The sequence below is a fragment of the Haliaeetus albicilla genome, chromosome 8 (genome assembly GCF_947461875.1).
Source record: "Haliaeetus albicilla chromosome 8, bHalAlb1.1, whole genome shotgun sequence".
Lineage (NCBI taxonomy): Eukaryota > Metazoa > Chordata > Aves > Accipitriformes > Accipitridae > Haliaeetus > Haliaeetus albicilla.
Genome location: NC_091490.1, coordinates 34,527,809 through 34,546,871, shown reverse-complemented (window position 1 = coordinate 34,546,871; position 19,063 = coordinate 34,527,809). Strand labels below are relative to the sequence as shown.

At 37.2% G+C, this 19,063-nt stretch overlaps 1 protein-coding gene across 9 annotated transcripts in view; it reads right to left on the bottom strand.

Moving 5' to 3' along the window:
• The window catches only part of RALGPS2 (Ral GEF with PH domain and SH3 binding motif 2), a 128,440-nt gene that overhangs the window by 17,719 nt on the left and 91,658 nt on the right, over positions 1–19,063 (bottom strand). For all 9 annotated transcript variants that reach the window (XM_069789682.1, XM_069789678.1, XM_069789679.1 and 6 more), the window contains 6 exons: positions 17,769–17,906; positions 16,770–16,860; positions 14,003–14,070; positions 13,195–13,330; positions 12,210–12,361; positions 1,352–1,406 (listed from right to left, as the gene is read on the bottom strand). In XM_069789682.1, coding sequence (XP_069645783.1) covers positions 1,352–1,406; positions 12,210–12,361; positions 13,195–13,330; positions 14,003–14,070; positions 16,770–16,860; positions 17,769–17,906 — 640 coding nt within the window. The remainder of the gene's footprint in view (positions 1–1,351; positions 1,407–12,209; positions 12,362–13,194; positions 13,331–14,002; positions 14,071–16,769; positions 16,861–17,768; positions 17,907–19,063) is intronic.

Below are 19,063 nucleotides of genomic sequence, written 5' to 3'. Positions count from 1 at the left end.
GGCTGGGCCAGCCGGTTCTCTTTAGGACAGGGATGAAAAAACTCTGCTACTCTGCTTTGTCTCAGAAGTCCACACAACAATTCTGGAGAGTGTTACCATGAGCTTAAACCTGATGCTTACTAAAATCTTTAATTTTTTTTATGCTACTTAAGGTAAAAGCACTCAGTTCACCATTTGGTCTAAGGCTTTTCTATATAACTTTTTAGCTTTGAGAAATAACCTGAACTTGATTAACTTGATAAGGCAGCAGAGAAGGAAAAGCAAGAAAACCTTTTGAATGTTGCAGGTTGCATCACAGAGCACATACAAGTTAAGAGATTTTCTTTCTATGCTCATGTGGATTGTTCTTATTGCTTACATAATGGAATCAGAAGTGCATTTCCTCATGTATGTAATCATATTTATAGCATGAAATATCAAAGAGTTCACCTTTGGCACAGAGAGATTTTCAAAGATTTCTTCCAAAAATTAACACAGAACTTCAATGAATACAGAGCTTCAATGAATTCAAGCAAAATATAAGCTTTGTGTTAACAGTTCCCGACTATAAAGAGAAAGTTCTTTGATAAAGATTTCTACAAAACGTGTCTTCAAAACATGGTAGCAAAAGTCATCCATGGCAACTCTGATAGATTACCTGAAATTGAGTTAATGGAAGCAAACTACGCACTGTACTGTGCATCTTACTCAGCTGTGGGAAGATGAAATTTCCACCTTTTACTACATTGAACTACAGTCTTTCTCCACATTCTCAAATACAAAATGGGAAAGGATTGAAGTGGTGAATGCCACCCTAGCATTTGCTGGTATTGGGCAAGGAGCAAGATGTTAATTCTGGACCACAAAACTCAGACATTAGCAAGGGGCATTTTTGTGTTTTCCCATGTAACACAAGGGCAAGTAACAATGAAGTGAAGAGCAGGTGAGAGAGACAAAACAGGTGACAATGTCAATGACAAGAACAAAGGGACCAAGAATGGATGAAATATCTCAGGGAAAGTTAAAACGAAAAACAGATAGGTCACATGAATAGCATACACAGGATATACAAATGTATAAACACAGAAAAATCATTTGGAGTTTAATGGTACTCTGATTGAGCTATTTAGAAGAATGTGTGCAATGAGTAAGCACCCAATTAGACAAAAGCCCTACTAACTACTAGTGAGCAGAAGGTACCTCTCTGCTGCTTTAACAGATTCAGTGAACTTACTACAGTTTATTAATATTCTCACATATGGAAGATGTCTAGACCACTAAAATAAAGCATTATTTTCAGGACTGAGTGAGAGATTGTAAGGAGCAATGTCTGAATAGAGAAATGCAGGTTTTGAGTGACAGTTTTTCTTACCTTTCAAATGCCGGCCAGGAAGTCTCTTCACTGAGTTCAGAACCATCACTGCTACCTTGAAAAAGAATTAATGATACTTTATTTCATCATCTACAATCCATCTATTTCAATTATCTCTGTTTCTCCTCAGAATATTAAAGATTAAATGTGTAAAAAACACTTCACTAAAATACTACAATGAAAATACTTTGTGATTTGCTTCAGGAATTTCACATAAACTGAGGCAGAGATTTGAAGGGATGGGGTCTAGATGCACATTAAGAACTTGAAGAAAAGGAGTGCTAATAAATGGGAAAGGCATTTTCAAAATTTAAAGAACATCCTAAGCATGGATTTGTCCTATTAACACAACAAGCATTTAAAAAAGAAAGGTCCCTTATTTAAATAATTACTTCGGAAGTCATACATGGTCATGACACAGAGGTGCAAATTTGCAGTAGTGCAAACTCATTCCTGAATCTCCAATACATTAGAAGTCTTTGCTGATCTGAGAAACCTTAAACAACTTTTTAAAGCTATCTCGCACTTACTGTATCAGATCACAACAGTATTTTTCCCTTCTGTGCTTCACAAAGTAATCCAATGTTACCGCAAGTATTTCATTTTAAACACTGAAAGTAGAGGAAAAGCACAAAATCCAAATATCTGACGCATCCACTCACGGCAGCCGCATAAATAACATACTTTCTAATTATAGTAAATCCCATCAGCCTGAAAATTAGTATTTAAATACAGACACAAGGTAGTGTTATCTGTAATGTTGTTAAAAATCAGTAAATATATATCAGTATAGAAATACTGTTAACAGAACTCAGTAACTTCAGTTACTAACTGTGCTATAAACAATGTTCAAGCTGTTGTCTTGCTAGCTCTTGACCTTTCAGACCAGACCAGCTTCCCATGCCAGCTGCCATCCTTGCCCTCCACTTCAAGCCAATGTGTGTTTTCGGCTCCACACAATCCCAACTCCTCAGTTTCTGCCTAATTCAATGTCAGTAACTGCTAAAAGCCCACCTTTTGGCACACTAACTTGACAGCTTGTTTGCTCTGCCTCCTGAACACCCATATATAGAAGGATGAATTGACTTACAATGATTTTCAGACAAACAAACCAACTAACCCCCCAAGCCCTCCACCTGAATCAATGCACCTTACTTAAGGGTTCCCACAGAGAAACAAAGGCTGAAAATGGGAACAAGTTCCCTGTAATTTTACACAGAAAATCAGCAGGGAACAGTGGTGCCCTGAAGAATAAAGCTAATCTGTACAAAGGTAAGTCTGAGTCAACACAGAGTGAAGATGGAGGCAATAAAAAAGTCACACACAGCAGGGATAATTCCAGTCAAGAGCCATGAAAATCTCAGCATGGACTGAAGTCCTATCTGTGCAAAATCCAAGAGAAAATACATGCCTTCACTTGCCGGCCAATTCAACTTAGATGCCTCTTTTCCAAACATTAGCTCAACTTCCTCATATTAACATGATCTCTAAGGGATACTAGATAATTTGGTCTCAGCTTATCCTGACCTCTTCCTTACGGAAGGTCCTAACCCAGTTCACACGAACATTACAGTAAAAGGGACTTGTATAGGGGAAGATAATGAGACACACATAAAAGCAATGTTCCAGTGGAGCTACTGGCTCCTAAGCTAGGTATAAGGTCTGCAAGAAAGGGAGTACAATACTCAACAGGTGACTTATTTTCTAGAAGTGTCTTTAAGATTTTAGTATTTACATTCTCAGATCATTGTTCCTTAAGCATTCAATTGCTTAAAAGGTTACAGCAGCACATAGCTTGTCCATAAAAGAAAAATACAGTTACTTATACTTCTGCGACTTATACTCCATCTGTAGCTGCGAGGACAATGTATCAAAGAGCCACAGTTACTTCAGGATACTAGTTCTTCAAGTGACTGACTGCACAAATTTAATCTATCGGCAAACAGTCATTCTGATACCACAAGGCAGGTGAGTAAAAAGTGACTATAAACATATCAGAAGTTCTGTTCAGCACCGTTTACATCTGACCTGCACCATGGAAAAGTAAAAGAATGTGTGGACTGAACTCCACATTGTTTTGTGCACTTTAATACAGGAATACTGCCAGACAGATCATGAAGTGTGCCAGGCAAGACTGGAATAACCAGTTGGAGTAACCTATCCAGATGGAGCCTAATGTTACGGTAGAAGTCTTTGCAAAATCCCGAAGCAAACTTATAACTTCTTGGAAGAAACAACTGTCACTTAGTATTTTCAGCAAACTCTACATCCACATCACAGTGAAAAACTCAATGATTTATTTCATCCAAACAAAAAACACAGCTGCGGCCTCTGTAAGGCAATATACGAAGTCTCTTCAAATAAACAGGTAACATGGTTTGGGGATGAAGAGACAGAGGTAACAGAATTCAGAGACAACTTTAAGCAGGTATTTTGGTAAGACCTCCCAGCTGACTGTCTTTGAGGAAGGCTGTTTATAGTTGAGTATCTTATAGTAAGATCTTAAAGTACTGTACTCCTTTTAGCAGGTGGAATGACAATTAGGAAGGTAGGTTTCAAGTATGACGACTTCTCAAGAAAGGGAATCTAGCATCCTGGATGGTGCTGAAGACAAGAGCGAGTTTCTTGAGCCATCTAAACACCAAGGAACACAAATGAAAGAATGGCATGAATAGGAAGTGAATAACTGATGCTACTATCAGGTACACTCACATCAAACTAAGGCACAGACTGCATTATTCTAAGCAAATGTTATAGTCCAGTACGGGAGGTCCTGGACTGTTTCCAAGAAGGCCTGATCCAGACCTGTCTAAACAGAGAGTCTCTCCTATTTGCTTCTATAGGTTGGCCTACTTATGAATTTTGTAATAATTCTGGCTTGAAGGGACCTTGGGAGGTTAGCGGGTCCAACATTCTAGTCAAAACAAACCTAACTTGCTGATCAGATTGCTGAGAGCCTGATCTAGTCATGTTCTTCAAGGAGGCAGAGTCTACAGTCTCTCTGAGCAACCTGTTACTGAATGTCACAACCTGCACGTGAAAAGTTTTCCTTGCGTGTAATTGAAATTTTCCTTGTTGCTACTGGGAGCAGTCTGTCCTGCAAAAAGGTGCAGTAATTCCTGTTTACCATAGTCATTCAGCCAACACTGAAGTTTAGGGACACTTAGAATCTTATTTATTTCCTTATTACTGCAGAGATTTAGTCTTATATTAACAAGAACTACAAATTTAATATAACTAGAGTTCTACTTGATTGAGGCCCACGTGATAGAAACCCACATAATTAGAACCCCCTAACAATACTGTATTACGAAGTAATTTTTTTATATTTAAACTAGGCTGATACATTAACATTTCATCTGAAATGACATTTTGATGGCAACTATATTAAGTTTGCTAAGAAAGTTATATATCAAACACTGTACCAAGTACTCTACAGAAAGATTTAAAAGCTAGTATTGCTTTTTGAGAATGCAAAACAATCTAGAGCAAAAGAGCTGAAATGTCATCTTTCAGAAAGTGATAATCCTTGTTACAGTACCAGTACAGTTACAAAAGTTAAACAAATTTGGGGGATTCATAAACAGAAAGTTTAATTTAAAATGTTTAATCCATACAGACATCAGACATTGCCGATTACACTTTAAAAAGCAATGTTAATTTGGAAAAAAGCAAGCCAAACATCACAGCTATTGATTTAACATTTATATTGATGTCCGTACAGGTTTTAAAAAATTGTAACAAAAACCTGGAAAAGGTTGAATTTTAGCATTTGACTAGCCCTCTAACATCTATACAGAACATCTCTAACAGGATTTTCTAGGTTCTGAAAAACTCTAGGAGATTTTTTTGCACAACAAAAGTTCTGATATTAAAAAAAACCCCTTTCCTGAAAAGCAAAAGAATATATATTACATCCCTCCCTCCAAAACAAAACAGAGGTGAAAGGAACTGTTTTTAGCTTAATAAAAGTTAGATGTCTAGCCAAATTCTGTTTAAACATTAAGTGCACTATTTGACTATCACCTCAACTGGAAATATTTCATTCATTCAGTACTTTAAAAATATATCACCTTCTTAAATTCTTCTCAAGTATGTACTCAATATTTGAGTTTTTCCAACAACCTCAAGCAGGTTTTCAGGTTAAACTTAATAACAAATCCTAGGTAGTATAAGTCCTTTCTATTAAGTAACGTTCTACACAAGTTTTGGCTTTATGTAAGAAGCCACTTGACACAGACCACTATCTTCCTAGTTTTCTTTATTGCTAATAAAATTAAAAATTTCTTGTACAGGATTAAAACAAATATCAGAGTTGTGTTTATCTTTACTACATAACATGAAGGCTTTTTCCTATCTTAGGAAAAAGAGCAATTGGCAAAATGTTTTTTTCGCTGTGCTGATGACTACCTGAAAAGTTTCAGGACTGTTTACACAGAGCTCTAGTGCTGCAGCTGAATACAGACATGAATTCTCTGTTCGCATTTGTAGACGTGCATATACATATTATGCTACAGCCACACAAACAGCGTGAGGCTAGGTTCCTAGTTATGTGATAGGGAATGCCTATACCATTGCATACCCATTCCCCCCCGTCACGGCATCCACTCATTGCTGAAAGTCTGAGGATATTGAACATTTAACACAGGCTTCCTTTATCCAGAAGTTAGTCCCCAAAGTTAAACAGGTGTTAATATAAACAAACCAACCCCAAAGAGTTTAAAAAGTATTCAGACTAAAAATTCTTTCCCCTTCTCAAATCTGCAACTGACACTCTCTTGGCTCCAGTTACACAGTGTTTCCAGAGCTCTAGTCACTATAGCTGGTGACTGACCTGATAGAGCTTGAAATTCTAAGTGAAAACACAAAAAAATTGGTCAAGAGGCCTGAATATCAATTGCTGTAGCACAATATAGCCCAGCTCACATCATGGAGATGGACTCCATGCCCTAAAAGTTATATTCTGCCTTGTTGAGTCTATGACCATACTGAAAATCCTCATACATACTGAACTAGTTCATTACCATTTAGCTATTGTAAAGTTTAAATAGCTCAACTTTGGCTTGCTAATTAACCAAATAAGAATGGTGCGAAGACTGACAAACAACTTAAGCAATATGATGCCAGAGAATCGACACAAACTTTTAATACCCTCACTGATAATGGATTTCATCATGAAAAGCTAACAAGAGCAAATAACCAAATAGATACAGGTGGGGCAGAAACAGGGTGTTTGTACAACTGCATTAATCACAAAACACCCAGAGCACATGCCTTGGACCAAACAATACTAAAAAGGACTGGGGAAGAAATGGGGTGCTACAACTCCTGTACGTCCCTCTCCTTCTCTCAGGTCCAGGCACCTACACGTGCATTTTTAACCTAAAGTATTATATAGCTTTTATATTTACCCTACCACAAATAAAGCAGTAGTTCCCAATACCAAAACAGGGTATCCACATTTAGGGTAAGAGACAGGCATCTATATACTCATTTAAATCAAATATTTAAAAAAACAAAACAAAACAATATGTATTTCTTCTGCCTGAAACCCTACCCGAACTTTGATCTTCTGATGCAGACTGCTGATGACTCAGAGTCCCAAACATCTGAACAGTATACTACTGGGTAAGGAATCAAACAAACATTGGCTGTGTAGAATTCTTCCCTGCTGTATAGGGTGCCAGAATCCTGAAAGTAAATGCATACACTGTATACCTACACCTATACTTCATTTATTTAAATGGAAATATAATCCCTTGTAGAATTCAAGTACTTCAGGATGGTGACTTAACAGAGGAATTCATTAAAATGATTATATTCTTGTATCCATTTTATGCCAGTCTAGGTTTGAAAATGCACTGTTCTTACAAAGGCACTTTCTTACATTCATTCACACTGATTTAAAATACCTTTCTTTGACTCTGCAGCATTAATTTCTCTGATTGCATTAGAATACGGACTCAAGTCATTCTCAACTGATTGGAACACACAAATGAAGGCAAATGTTCAAGAGCCTTAGTTTTTCCAGAGCTTTCATCCATATCATTGTAGATTAGGAAAAATAAGTGGAAAAAAACCAAGAGTGATTTAAAGTACTATTACAGTCATCTCTAGGGTCACATTCAAGGTGCTGACATATCAGAAACACTGTCCATGTTTTGAAGAAGGATCATTTATCCAATGATCATCTATCCATAGTTTGAGACAGAAAACACTCCAAAGTTAGAACAGAATTTGCATTCAACACAGCTCCAAACACAATCCATAAATGTGTTTTCTTTGAATTTTTAAACACCTAAAATTACATTCTCAATTGCAGCCAAGTATTTCTGTGTTCAGAACTTGACATCTATTCTTAAGTGGTATACATGTGAGACTGCATCCTTAAAAAAACCAAAATCTCCTAAGCAAAATTACTTTGTGTCCTGTACGTTAGGTGCTGTAAGAGGAGTAAAGCCACACAGAAGCAATAGATGAAAAGGGCCAAATTTTACACTGTTCCTTTACCTCTACAGAATTATGTGGACAATCAGCCATTGTAAACAAATTCAGCTTCAGAAAAGAAATTCAGTAATGCAGCTGAGTCGAATCGTAAGAAATGGTAGAAATCCAAAACTTCTGAGAACATTAGTGAAGCAAGCTGAACACTGCTGCAAAGATATTTAAGAGTACACTTAAGCAAGAAAATAATACTTTTAAAGTGTAAGAAAATCAGGGAGTATTAGAAAACCATGTATTCTTAAGAAAAATATCTTAAAAGGAAGTTTCCTGCTATTTCTGAGTGGAACCACCATCTAGTAAAAGCATCTTAATTTATCCTAGTTTTAGGTGAGGAGGTGACAGCAGGCAAATACATGCAGAAGAACAGCTGGCAAGAGTGTGCAGGTGGTTCCTTCAACCCAGCCAAGAGCAATGTTTAGACCTCAGACTGGCAAGCTCACTCTTTCAAAAGAGTGTATACAGTGACCTCATCAAAACAGAGGGATTGCAGAACAAAACTATCTCATAGCATTAAGAATTACTGATAGCAAGTAGTGGGGGTTCTCAATGAACTTTTTCACTGCAAAGTGGAAGCATCTGTCCCAATTTAATAAAAGCAGATATTCTGGATTGTCTGCACAAAACAGACATTTTCAGCAATATTCATCAGTCCGTATTTTCATCTGTTACCTGTCAAAAGCTTCTTTGCAGTCAACAGAAATAAAGTGGGGTTTTAGGACACAAGTCATCCAACCTCTTTTTAGCCACCCACCTAAGAATGAGATGAATCATATCCTTGAAGGTCTTAATTCTGTACACGATTATAAAGAACTCCAAATGCAGCTGCCTCCACTACAAACATCTAAAACTTAGAAGAGACTATTTCCTCCTGTTACATTCCTGAATTCAGGAGAAAATTTCCCATCTGATATTGTATATACAACTGGTCAAGTGTTTCTTCCTTTCTAATTAGGATAGCCTTGGCACTGCTGGAAAAAGATTTCTCACTTTTGTTCAGATAACAAGCACCTATGCTACAAAGTAAAATAGCAACAGAACCAGATGTACATCTCCCTTACTCTAACATAATACACAACCATCTGCTGAACACAGTCTCATAGTTCTAGGAACAAGAACTCTTTTGACTCAAGCACAAGAAATTAATACAATGGGGGCTATATCTTTAAGTTTTTTTGAGCTCTAGGTTTTTGCAGAATGAGTTGAATGTACACAATCAGCCTCCAGACCCTGAAATTAAGAAAAGAAACTGGTAAAGATCTCTGACTATGACTGTCATGTTACAGATAGGCCTACTTTCAGGAAATCCCATACCTGGGTCACTTTCTGCATCATTGCTGCTCCTTTAGGAATCATTCATTGCAAAAAAAAAAAAAAAAAAAAACAAACCAAAACAAAAACAAAAAACCACTTAGTGTATCCTTCATATCTAAAAGATTAAGTGCATTGATGTAAAAATTTTGGTATTCTATGTGCTATTACCAGAATGGATCATCTATCTTTCCCAGCACAACACAATCAAAATTGTCCATCATCACTTGAATGTGTGTTTTTAGTTTAGACACACATGCACTGCTGGATTAACTGCTCAGTTTTATGCTTATATGCAGAACAGAATTTCGTCCAGCCATGAATCTCAAACCTAGTGATACTCTAACTGATCTCTATCACAGATTGAAAGCTTCTATCACAGGGATAACCGAAGAAATCCAAGTGGAAGAGTCCTGATGTATCTGAAGAAGTTTTGTGTGTTCACCACTGGAAAGAGAAACAGTACTCTGATAAATCTTTGTAACATGCCTATAAATTGCTTTACTGAATTGTAAATGGACTACAGTAATCTGTTAACAGCAAAGGCAACTCAGACATGAGGCCTGATTAAAAAATGCATGAACTCACATGCTCTAACTATTTAGATAAAGCATCGTAATGTTACAGTGCTTCATACAAACATTCTATAGACACTGTTGTTACATTGCTACTTGTTTGGTATTTGTTGTAGAGGCAGATTATATCAGATCCTCCAATATGAAAGGATCGGAAAGGTCTGAACACCTCTGAGCCCTCAAAACACAAGACTGATTTAAAGTAGTATTACAATCATCTTTAGGGTCACATTCAAGGTGCTGGCATACCAGAAACACTGTCCATGTTTTGAAGAGGGATCATTTATCCAAACAGTTGAGTCCTATAAGGCTTATATCTAAGAAGAGGTAGTCCTGTTTCTAGAGCAACAGGTTTAAATCCACATTTATGGGCAAAGTGAGGAATAACACTCTTTTCAGTACACACATTCAGAAGACATTTTCTTGACTGTCTTTTCAAGTTGTGTTGCAGAACATTGTAAACCTCCTCTCTGCTGCAGTGACTGTACTATTTCCAAGTACTGAGTAAACAGACTACTCCAAACATGATGGAGGAGCTTAGCAGCTTCAATCAACTTCCTTAAATCCTGCTGAAGCAGCAGTACAGAATGTCAGACAACTTATATTTCCAAGAATTCTTCAGTAACAGGTACTGCAAGCCTCCAGAACTTACCCTCTTCCTCCATACGTATTTTTAGCATCTCTACTAATCTTTTGAAAGATTAGTCACTGAAAGAAAGTCACTGAAATTTTCATAATCAAGAAGCAGCAAAAATAACAATGACGCTAGACTGTCAAACCAGAGATAAAACTAAGGTATCCAAGTATGGGGAGGCTGGAGGTGGAATAGAATGGGAGAGGGGAAGTTCTAACCACAAATCCTTATTTTACACAAAATGCATAAGGTTGCTGTTTTACAAGTGATTTATAGAAAAGTCTTCTGAAGTGGCAATTTTGTTCCAACTTGTAAGGGTGACTGCATCAAGTCAATAAGGTCGTGCCTGAGCTAAGCAAGAGAACAGAGTTGAAAAATTCAGAGATGAGACAAAGTAGGAAAGCCCTGTATTCTCCAAAATGTCTAGATGGTGACTAGTTTTTAGTTGTACCTCATGAAAAACTGCATGTCAACACTGGCAAACCTTCCCTGCTAGGCTCTAATGGAGGTAAATAAATAATTTACCCTGGAAAAAAGGATCAACTGCAGAGAAGTTTCTTAGCTATTTAGATAGAAAACATTAGCAAAAAACTGCACTGAGAAAAGGGCAATGCTACATCTCAACAAAGGTGACAAAAGTTTGTCTCTCCTGTATTGTGCAATCCCTGAGAATGCAAGCTGTCTGTATGCTGATGAGAAGTACCATCCCTGATAGATGATTTTGAAATGGCAAACTTTGCCACAGCAGAGAACCTGTAGAAAACAGAGACAGGCAATGCACATTTAATAGTGGAAGCTGTCTGATGTGAACAGATTCAAACTTCTTTGGTCTAAGCTAGTTCCACAAATGTATTTATTAACATTTTTTTTAAAATTATTGCCTTTAGATATTTGATTTTTTCCACATGAAAAATATATTTAATGTTTGCTCAGAATATGGCCTTCTCAAGAAAATACATGAACAGCTCCTGAAAACAGCATAATTTGAAACTGTGTACCTTGTTTCTCTCCATGAAGGCTAAAAAGCAAAACTTTTTTAAAATTAAGTTATCCAAAGAAATGCGTAACACTGCAAAAATCTTTTATTACCATAAATGCATAAAAACTGAACACTGTTGAATTCTATCAAGCTAATAATTTTGAGAAAAAGGACTGATAGAGGTTCCATTTGTCAACCCTGGCTGCAGTTAGGTGGGTGTGAGAGGCACTTGCCCTGCCCTCCCTCCACTTTAAGGATCTGTGCACAACAGGAAAAAAGAGCAACTGCCATCACATTAAGAAACTTGGGAAGGAGAAGTTCTCAAAAGAAGAATACCCTAAATATGTGAAGATATATAACTTTCCAAAATGAAGTAGATTCTGACATCTTGAAGTATCTGCAAGCTAAATTGCTATCTACTCCTGACAAAAGTCAGGAGCATTTAGAGATTATGCTTTTAAAGGCTGTCAGCAATTTACACTTCTCTCAGTCAATTTGATATGGCATTTTAAATAGAAATGTTACCACAAGACATTTTTAATTTGGATTGATTTAGGGGGGAAAAAAGAGAATAGGAAATGGTGCCCTGTACTTCCCTCCACCCCCATCAAGGAAGAGGAGGAGTATCAGAGGCTGTATCATTAAAGAGGATATAAAAAATAAAAATCTGCTTTTTTATAATTTGTCAGTTCATGCTGTATAAATTATGCTGCCCTCCTCCACTTACATTTATCAAATTTGTTCTAAAATAGAACTGGTATTTTAGAATAGTACCGCAGCTTGTACAATCACCAGCTAATCATGCTAAAATCTTTATTAAAAGAGCATGTACTGCACAGGTATGTTTACAGTTCCTACCTATTGAAATTCCACTAGAAAGGGTGGAGCTTTCTGCCTGCCCTCGGGATGGGACGTGAGGCTCCATGACGCTGTCATCCAGTAGGTGCCTTGGTCCTGCATTGGGGAATGTTGCGCTTTTAAATTCAGCTGTATTCATTTTGTGAATGAAACTAGAAATGAACAAGGATAAAACCGTTACAACATTATCTTTGATAGACTTCAAAAGTTGTTGCTTTAACATCCTGAAGGATTGTATGCAGTGTGTTCTGAATACCAAACTAAATCATGGCTCAAATCATAAGCAATTGGGCAGAAACTATATCATGTATAGAAATTGCTAGTCTTAAAACTGCACAGCACTCTTGGAGCAAAGAGAAAGTCAGAGGTACTTTAAAAATTACTTTCAATATCCTAAGGTATTTTTGTCTTACTATAACACTTACATAATTGAACTTTAGAAATGCATTCTAGCTCATTAAAGGGAAACTTACACAATATAAGTTAAGAGATCAATTACTGAATAGCTACAATCTTACATTTTGAAAGGATAAGGGAATTGATGACATAATGTTCAAGATATTAATTAGAAGTACACCTATATAGAAAAAAACCTGAAGCCATTACTCTACAAAGTTATATGAAAGTCTGCAAAGGAGGTCTCACTACAAAAATACCAATAAAGCAATTATTTCATTTTGAACTTCAAAGAATTACACTGGCATTGAGTTGCTAATAAGTGATAGTTTTGTCATTCAGAAAGAGTCTATTTTGGCTAACTCATTGGCTATTCTTATCATCATAACAGCTGCACAGTCTTCCTATTTTGACTAATTGTCTTTGGTTGGGATAGTACCATTATAGTTCTGAGCTTGCTCTTTTGCCACAAATTGGTCTCTAAGCGAAGTATTGTGTACAAATCATGCTACTTTTTAAAAGCAAAGCTTTTGTATTGAAAGATGATACATCCAAAGCTTAGGATTTTCAGGTTAAATAAAATGCTGACTTGTATCCCAGACTGTGACATTTCCTATGTCCATGCGGTATCAGGTTCCTAGGCGAAGGGGGTGTTGGTGGTAGCAAGGCTCCTTCAGCTGCAACATTTTTCCGTCCACTTTGTGGAGATGCTCCGACTTCAGAGCCTGGGTACAAAAAAAGACATTACTCCCAAGTAACTTTATAATTACTGTCAGGGTTACTTCTCAGAAAATTGTGGAAGAGTTGCACAAAATTTCCTAAACTCAATTTGTAAGAGATAGCCTGTAATAAAACTCATTGATATACTCATATTAGTAATTAAAAAAAAGTATACTTTAGATTTTTTGCACGGGATTAAAAATAAACACACTTATTTCAAATAGACCATCTAGTTACAAGTATTTTGTGTCCTAAAGGTTGCTGCATTAGCTACATTGGCATTAAACAGGTCCCACTGATTATATGTTTTGAAACTCCTGCCTTCAGCCACTTTTGGCATTGATCAAAAATAATGTACTTCTTTGGAAGCATATTATCCCATGAAAAGTTTAGATGAAGGCCCTTCTGTCTAGACACAAGGGATGAGTATTTAATAGCTCTTCACCCCAAATGACACTAACAAGTTAGTGCCACAATACATACAAGAACCTAAAACACTGACTCAATTCCTTGAAAGAATTTCTTTACAGATCACCTTTAGACTTTTTTTATTACAAATATACAGTGTTTATACTTCACACTTCTTTATTAGCCTCAGGCAAATATTTTCCATGTTTGCAACTCAAAAATAATGCATTTGACAACCTCAAGTCTTCTCACATTTATTAAGCATTTACCTACTAAATCTTCTCTGGAAGCAGCAGAGTGGGGGGTGCTGGTCCCTGGTTCTATCTTTAATGAAAGTCTGCATTAAAGAAGCATTAAAAATTACTTTATCAGGAAATAGAAGCATACAAAAGTAAGTTTTTGAAAAATTATTTCTTTAAATTGACAATTGAAAGCTTCCTGCTTCTATAATTGCAAGAAACACTATAAAGTTAATACAAACTGTGCAAAGTTATCTTTAGCGCACACTATAGCCAAACATTCTTTTTTTATTTCTTGGGGTGGAAAAAACCCTACTACTGCAACAGGGCCCAGGATTCAAAAAATTACATGCTAGCGCATAACGTAGTAAATGAGACTATTGCTTTAGTTCATATAGACCAGGACAGGTTTGCAATACCACGTTGAAGGAGGACGAGACTCAACAGCAAAACCTTGGCTACAGTACAGCCCTGCAACATCTTCTGCAACAGGGAACCTGACGCAGCTGGCACAGCCAGCCACAAGCAGCCAAACAGCCACCAGTTGCCATCTTCACCCTCTGTGAGCAAAAGCTCAACATGAGCTGTTAACAAGGTGTGGCAAAGTCACACTGTGGAAGGAGCAGGGGAAAAGGCCATTGTTCTGCATTGGCACCACCCTCCAGAGAAAACATAGCCACACGTAAGCCAGGACCTACGCAGCCCTGGGACTGCTAACAGATACGTGAAACTCAGTGGCGATACCACTGCTCTAGCATAAAAACTGGGAAGAATAAGAAGTATACAATTGCTCCCTCCACCTTAGCTAAAATATTGATACTTACTGCACTTCATATTTTCATTTTTTTTATGAAGTGCACTGATGTGCCAGGCCAAGCCTTTTGTCTTTACTGGTCTAAAAGCCAAAATCTGTCTTTAGCATTTTGGAAAATCCATTATCAACTTGACTGTATCCATAATTCAAGCTTTTTCTAACAGGCACTTTTTAATGTCATTTCCAACAGTACCACAAAGAGGGCAGGCTCCGGGAGCAGAGAACTCCAGGAAGATCAAGCATATCTTGTCCACATAGTTTGCAGAACCAGAATCTTTGAAATTAGCAGGGCTGGAAAAGCATCTACTTAATTTCGGGGAGAAAAACTTTGACATTTGACAGCTCTTCTCCCTCCCATCCCCAGACAGTTTAGCAATGATTCATTGCAATTTTAAAAATTATTTTTAAAAAATAAAATAAAATCTTTTAAGAAGAAAAAATGTATTCAAGTCACAATGGCTGTTCTCCAACTTCAGCCTTTTTGCAGACACCTTAGGCGGATAAAAAATAAAATAATCACTTTCTTTAAGAATAGTTCTCCAAAATACAGTCCTCCCCCATAAAAAAAATTCAGTTTGGAGATGTAGAAAACCCACAGGTGTAAAAACAGACTTTCTGAATAGCACCCACGTTTCTGCATTACGTGCAATTGTCTCCATTTCCCTGCTATCAAAACAGGGGTTGTACAGGATGAACAGACTGTAGCTCCTTCAGCAACAAAATTCCCACTAGTACTAAGTCCTACCTAATGAAGGCGGAGAAAGGTAGAGTGAGGAATTCATGAAAACAATATGCCACTAAGAGGCAGACACTGCAGTTGAGGAACTTGGGTTTGGGATGTTGGGTTTTTTTGTTTGGTTGGTTGGTTTTTCTCCTTCAAATGTTTGACCACAGAACTGTACTTTCAAAATCAGGCTATAGAACATTTTGGCCAAAAGGCAGAGCCAGATGCTTGCGTACGAACACGCAGAGAACAATTTACAAATCTTAGAAGCGAAGCCAAGCACCTAAGCCCTCGTTAACTCTTCTTTGATATAAACTGAAAGGTCCCCATTTGCTGCCTTTTAGTAAATCCAAGGTAGGGCTATTAAATGGTAAAGCATGTCTGTTCCTCTAGTGTGCACAGCCCTCCCACCATTCAAATGTAGCTATACAAGCAACTAATTCAACACAACTGAGGTGACAAACTTCCTGGGCGGGCAGGATGGGAATAGGTGGGGAACCTCTGCAAGCAGATCAGCCAATGAACAAAAACTTGCTTCATATGCAACAGATTTGCTTTAGTTTTTTTTCCTATCCTCAGGGCTTGTTCCTGTCTCTTGCCAGAGATTTCCATCCCCCAGTTTTGCTGGATGCCAGATCACTTAATACAGTAATCTTTTAATTAAGAAAGTAGAAACCTCTGGTTTCAGGTGGTATGCTGGGAGGAATGCACGGGGACACAGATAGACAATAACTTGCCTCTCAAAAATCAAGTGCTTACATTTTACTCACACTGTATAACCTAATCAAAGAGAAAAATATAAATTGAAAGTGAAATATATATGAAGGTGAAAGCCTTAAGTCACCCTCAGTAAGAACTTGGGACTGGACACACAAATGACTTTGTTCTGATGAAAAATGACATAAGCTATCTCCAATCGTGGGATCCATCTTATTGACTGAACTGTGTTACGTGTGAGCCAGAAGTATGGAGTCTCCGTCAGCGAACACTCAAAGAGGTCTGCAGATCAAATCAACAGACCAAACAGACCTGAAAGCTAGGGCTTGTTGCAGTCAGGCATAGAAAAGGAAGGAGATATGCCATCCAGCATGCTGAACATTGCCTTGAGCACAGTACCCTGCTGTAACCTCACTACTTGGAACTGGTGCATCTGAGATGCATAATCCCCCAATACAAGTGTAATCTTAAAAGTGACAGGCTTTGTGTTATAAAAGTTACTTTGTAACAAGTTACAGTCAGTTATAGCATTTCATACTTACTTGTAATTATCATCTTCTACAAACTTTTGTAGTTCTTCTATGTACTGAACCGAGTTTAGATATTTTTGGACATGAGGCAACAGAGGAATATCTGGAGAACAGATGACAATCGTTATCACTGTACCATTCACTGGTAAGCAAAGTTATTTTCCAGAAACTACTTAAAGAGAATCAGATCTCTTGCCTTTTTTTGTAGGATGGAGGTACAAACTACAGTCCCTACTAATGCTGAAATTTTTGTCCTTCATAGCAATTCTCATGTGTTGAGCTGACATTCCCCACATCCATAAAGCCACGTATGTATCCCCCTAGAGCTGCTCTGCTTATCAGAGCACGCGTAAGGGAAAAATGAGAGCGCACCCCTGGCCAAACTGAAGGCCCAAACCTGGAACCTGGAGGGTTGTATCTGAGGACTCCTTCACAGCCCACATTCTCATTATATTGAGCTTTCAGTGAAGCCACAATCCTGTGCTAATTCATATTACATCAGCACAAACACAGCCTTATGACTAAGAGAATTGTGAAGGAGACCACCTTTGAAGAAAAAATACATTATCTGATCTATGAACAGAACTATAAATGTCCAAAAGACAAGCTGAACGTATTTTATCATCTCCAGTAAAAGTACTACTCCAAAAGCAATCCTATTATTTTTAGAGTTTGTAATCATAAAATTATGAAACACAGGGATACAAGTTTATAACGTACTAGTAAAACTACTGTTAAATACAACGTATTCCATATTTTTCATCAGAAAATATGTACGGCAAAAATGTGTGTGCTGTAAGAAAAGGGCAATTTTATTCTGTCTCCTCACGCTGATGCTCTGTCATAACCAACAATACCAGAATAAACCAGACTTTTGGGCTGAGAGGGTGAAGGAGAGTGGTAATGGCATTCAAACACATTAGGCTTCACTTACATTGCATTACAGAAGACAAATATTAAAGCTTTTAAAGTTGTTCTCTTTAATACTGCAGTATTTACACACTAGCTTACCATATTCACAAGACTGCTGTAGATCTGAGATAATTCGAAGAATGTTGTTCATTAAATTTGTTCTTTGCTCGCTTTCCAGAATGCTCCCTGTTGATGGGTAGGCAGAGTCAATATACGTCAAGTCTGACAGATAAATACCTGAATAAGATGAGAATGAAAAGTTTCTTTATTCACTGTCTCACATGTAGCAGAAAAACTCACAAAACAATATTTTGAAGAATTTTGGTTTCCATTGACTAACACACATGCAGGCTTGACAACAGCATTACCCCAGTAGAGTATTTTGGATTTTCCTGAGAAATCATTTTGACAAGATCTCCAAGAGCCTTCCTTCAGACCTCAAACAGTAATAATGCTTGCACTTACAGAAAAGTACATCACGATGCCACCCTTGTCTGGGATTGAATTTGCGCTCTCCTCCATCACTTAATCCTTAGTTTTGTTAACTTTATCTCAGCTGTATTTGCAGATGCTGAGAGTATGAGTACAGCTACGTTTCTGTGTGCAAGGTTTCATTCTCTGTATGATGAATCGTAGTGGGAGGCAGAGAGGATCCTTTCCTCCTGCATCGCACTAGGCATGTACTAACTGACTTTGTCTTTAACAGTGCCATTATTTCTAAATCTGAAAGTAATTGCAAGGACATACACAACTACTCATGAATCTCATCATCTGCCATATCACCAATTAATTATTCCCTTTGACAAATATGAAGCATACTAAACACATGATCAAAATTCCCAATGATTTTAGGAAGTCTACTACTTCATTCCTCTAATTCAGTAATTAAAAAAATAATAGAAAGAAAAATCATATTATCTATAACTCTTCAAGATGAATAGAAACTCAAACTCAACTTGCAGCAACATAGGAAAAGTTGACTAGGCAAAGAGTACACTCTGATTAAAATGTGGTATGACTCCCGCAGTTGACATTAATTGCAACTCCAAAGATCCAACAACCTTATCTATAAGTCTCTTCAAGTCTTCTACCTGCTTTCTTCCCCACCACCATTGTAATCTTACTACACTTTCAACCCCTTGATCTTGTAGAGGAAAATTCTCCTCCTCACATACTAATGCTGTAGATAAATCCCTTATTTTAATTCTACATGCAATTCTATTTCTTGAACTTCACCCAAAGGCTAATCATTTTTGTCTCAACTAAATGAAACATATCCTGACCAACCCTGCCATTAAAAGGAATTGCGCTTCATCCCCTGCATCTTCCACAAGATATTCAAATTATAAAATAGGCAAACTTAAAAATATTGTTTAAGGAACTTATTTCAGTAA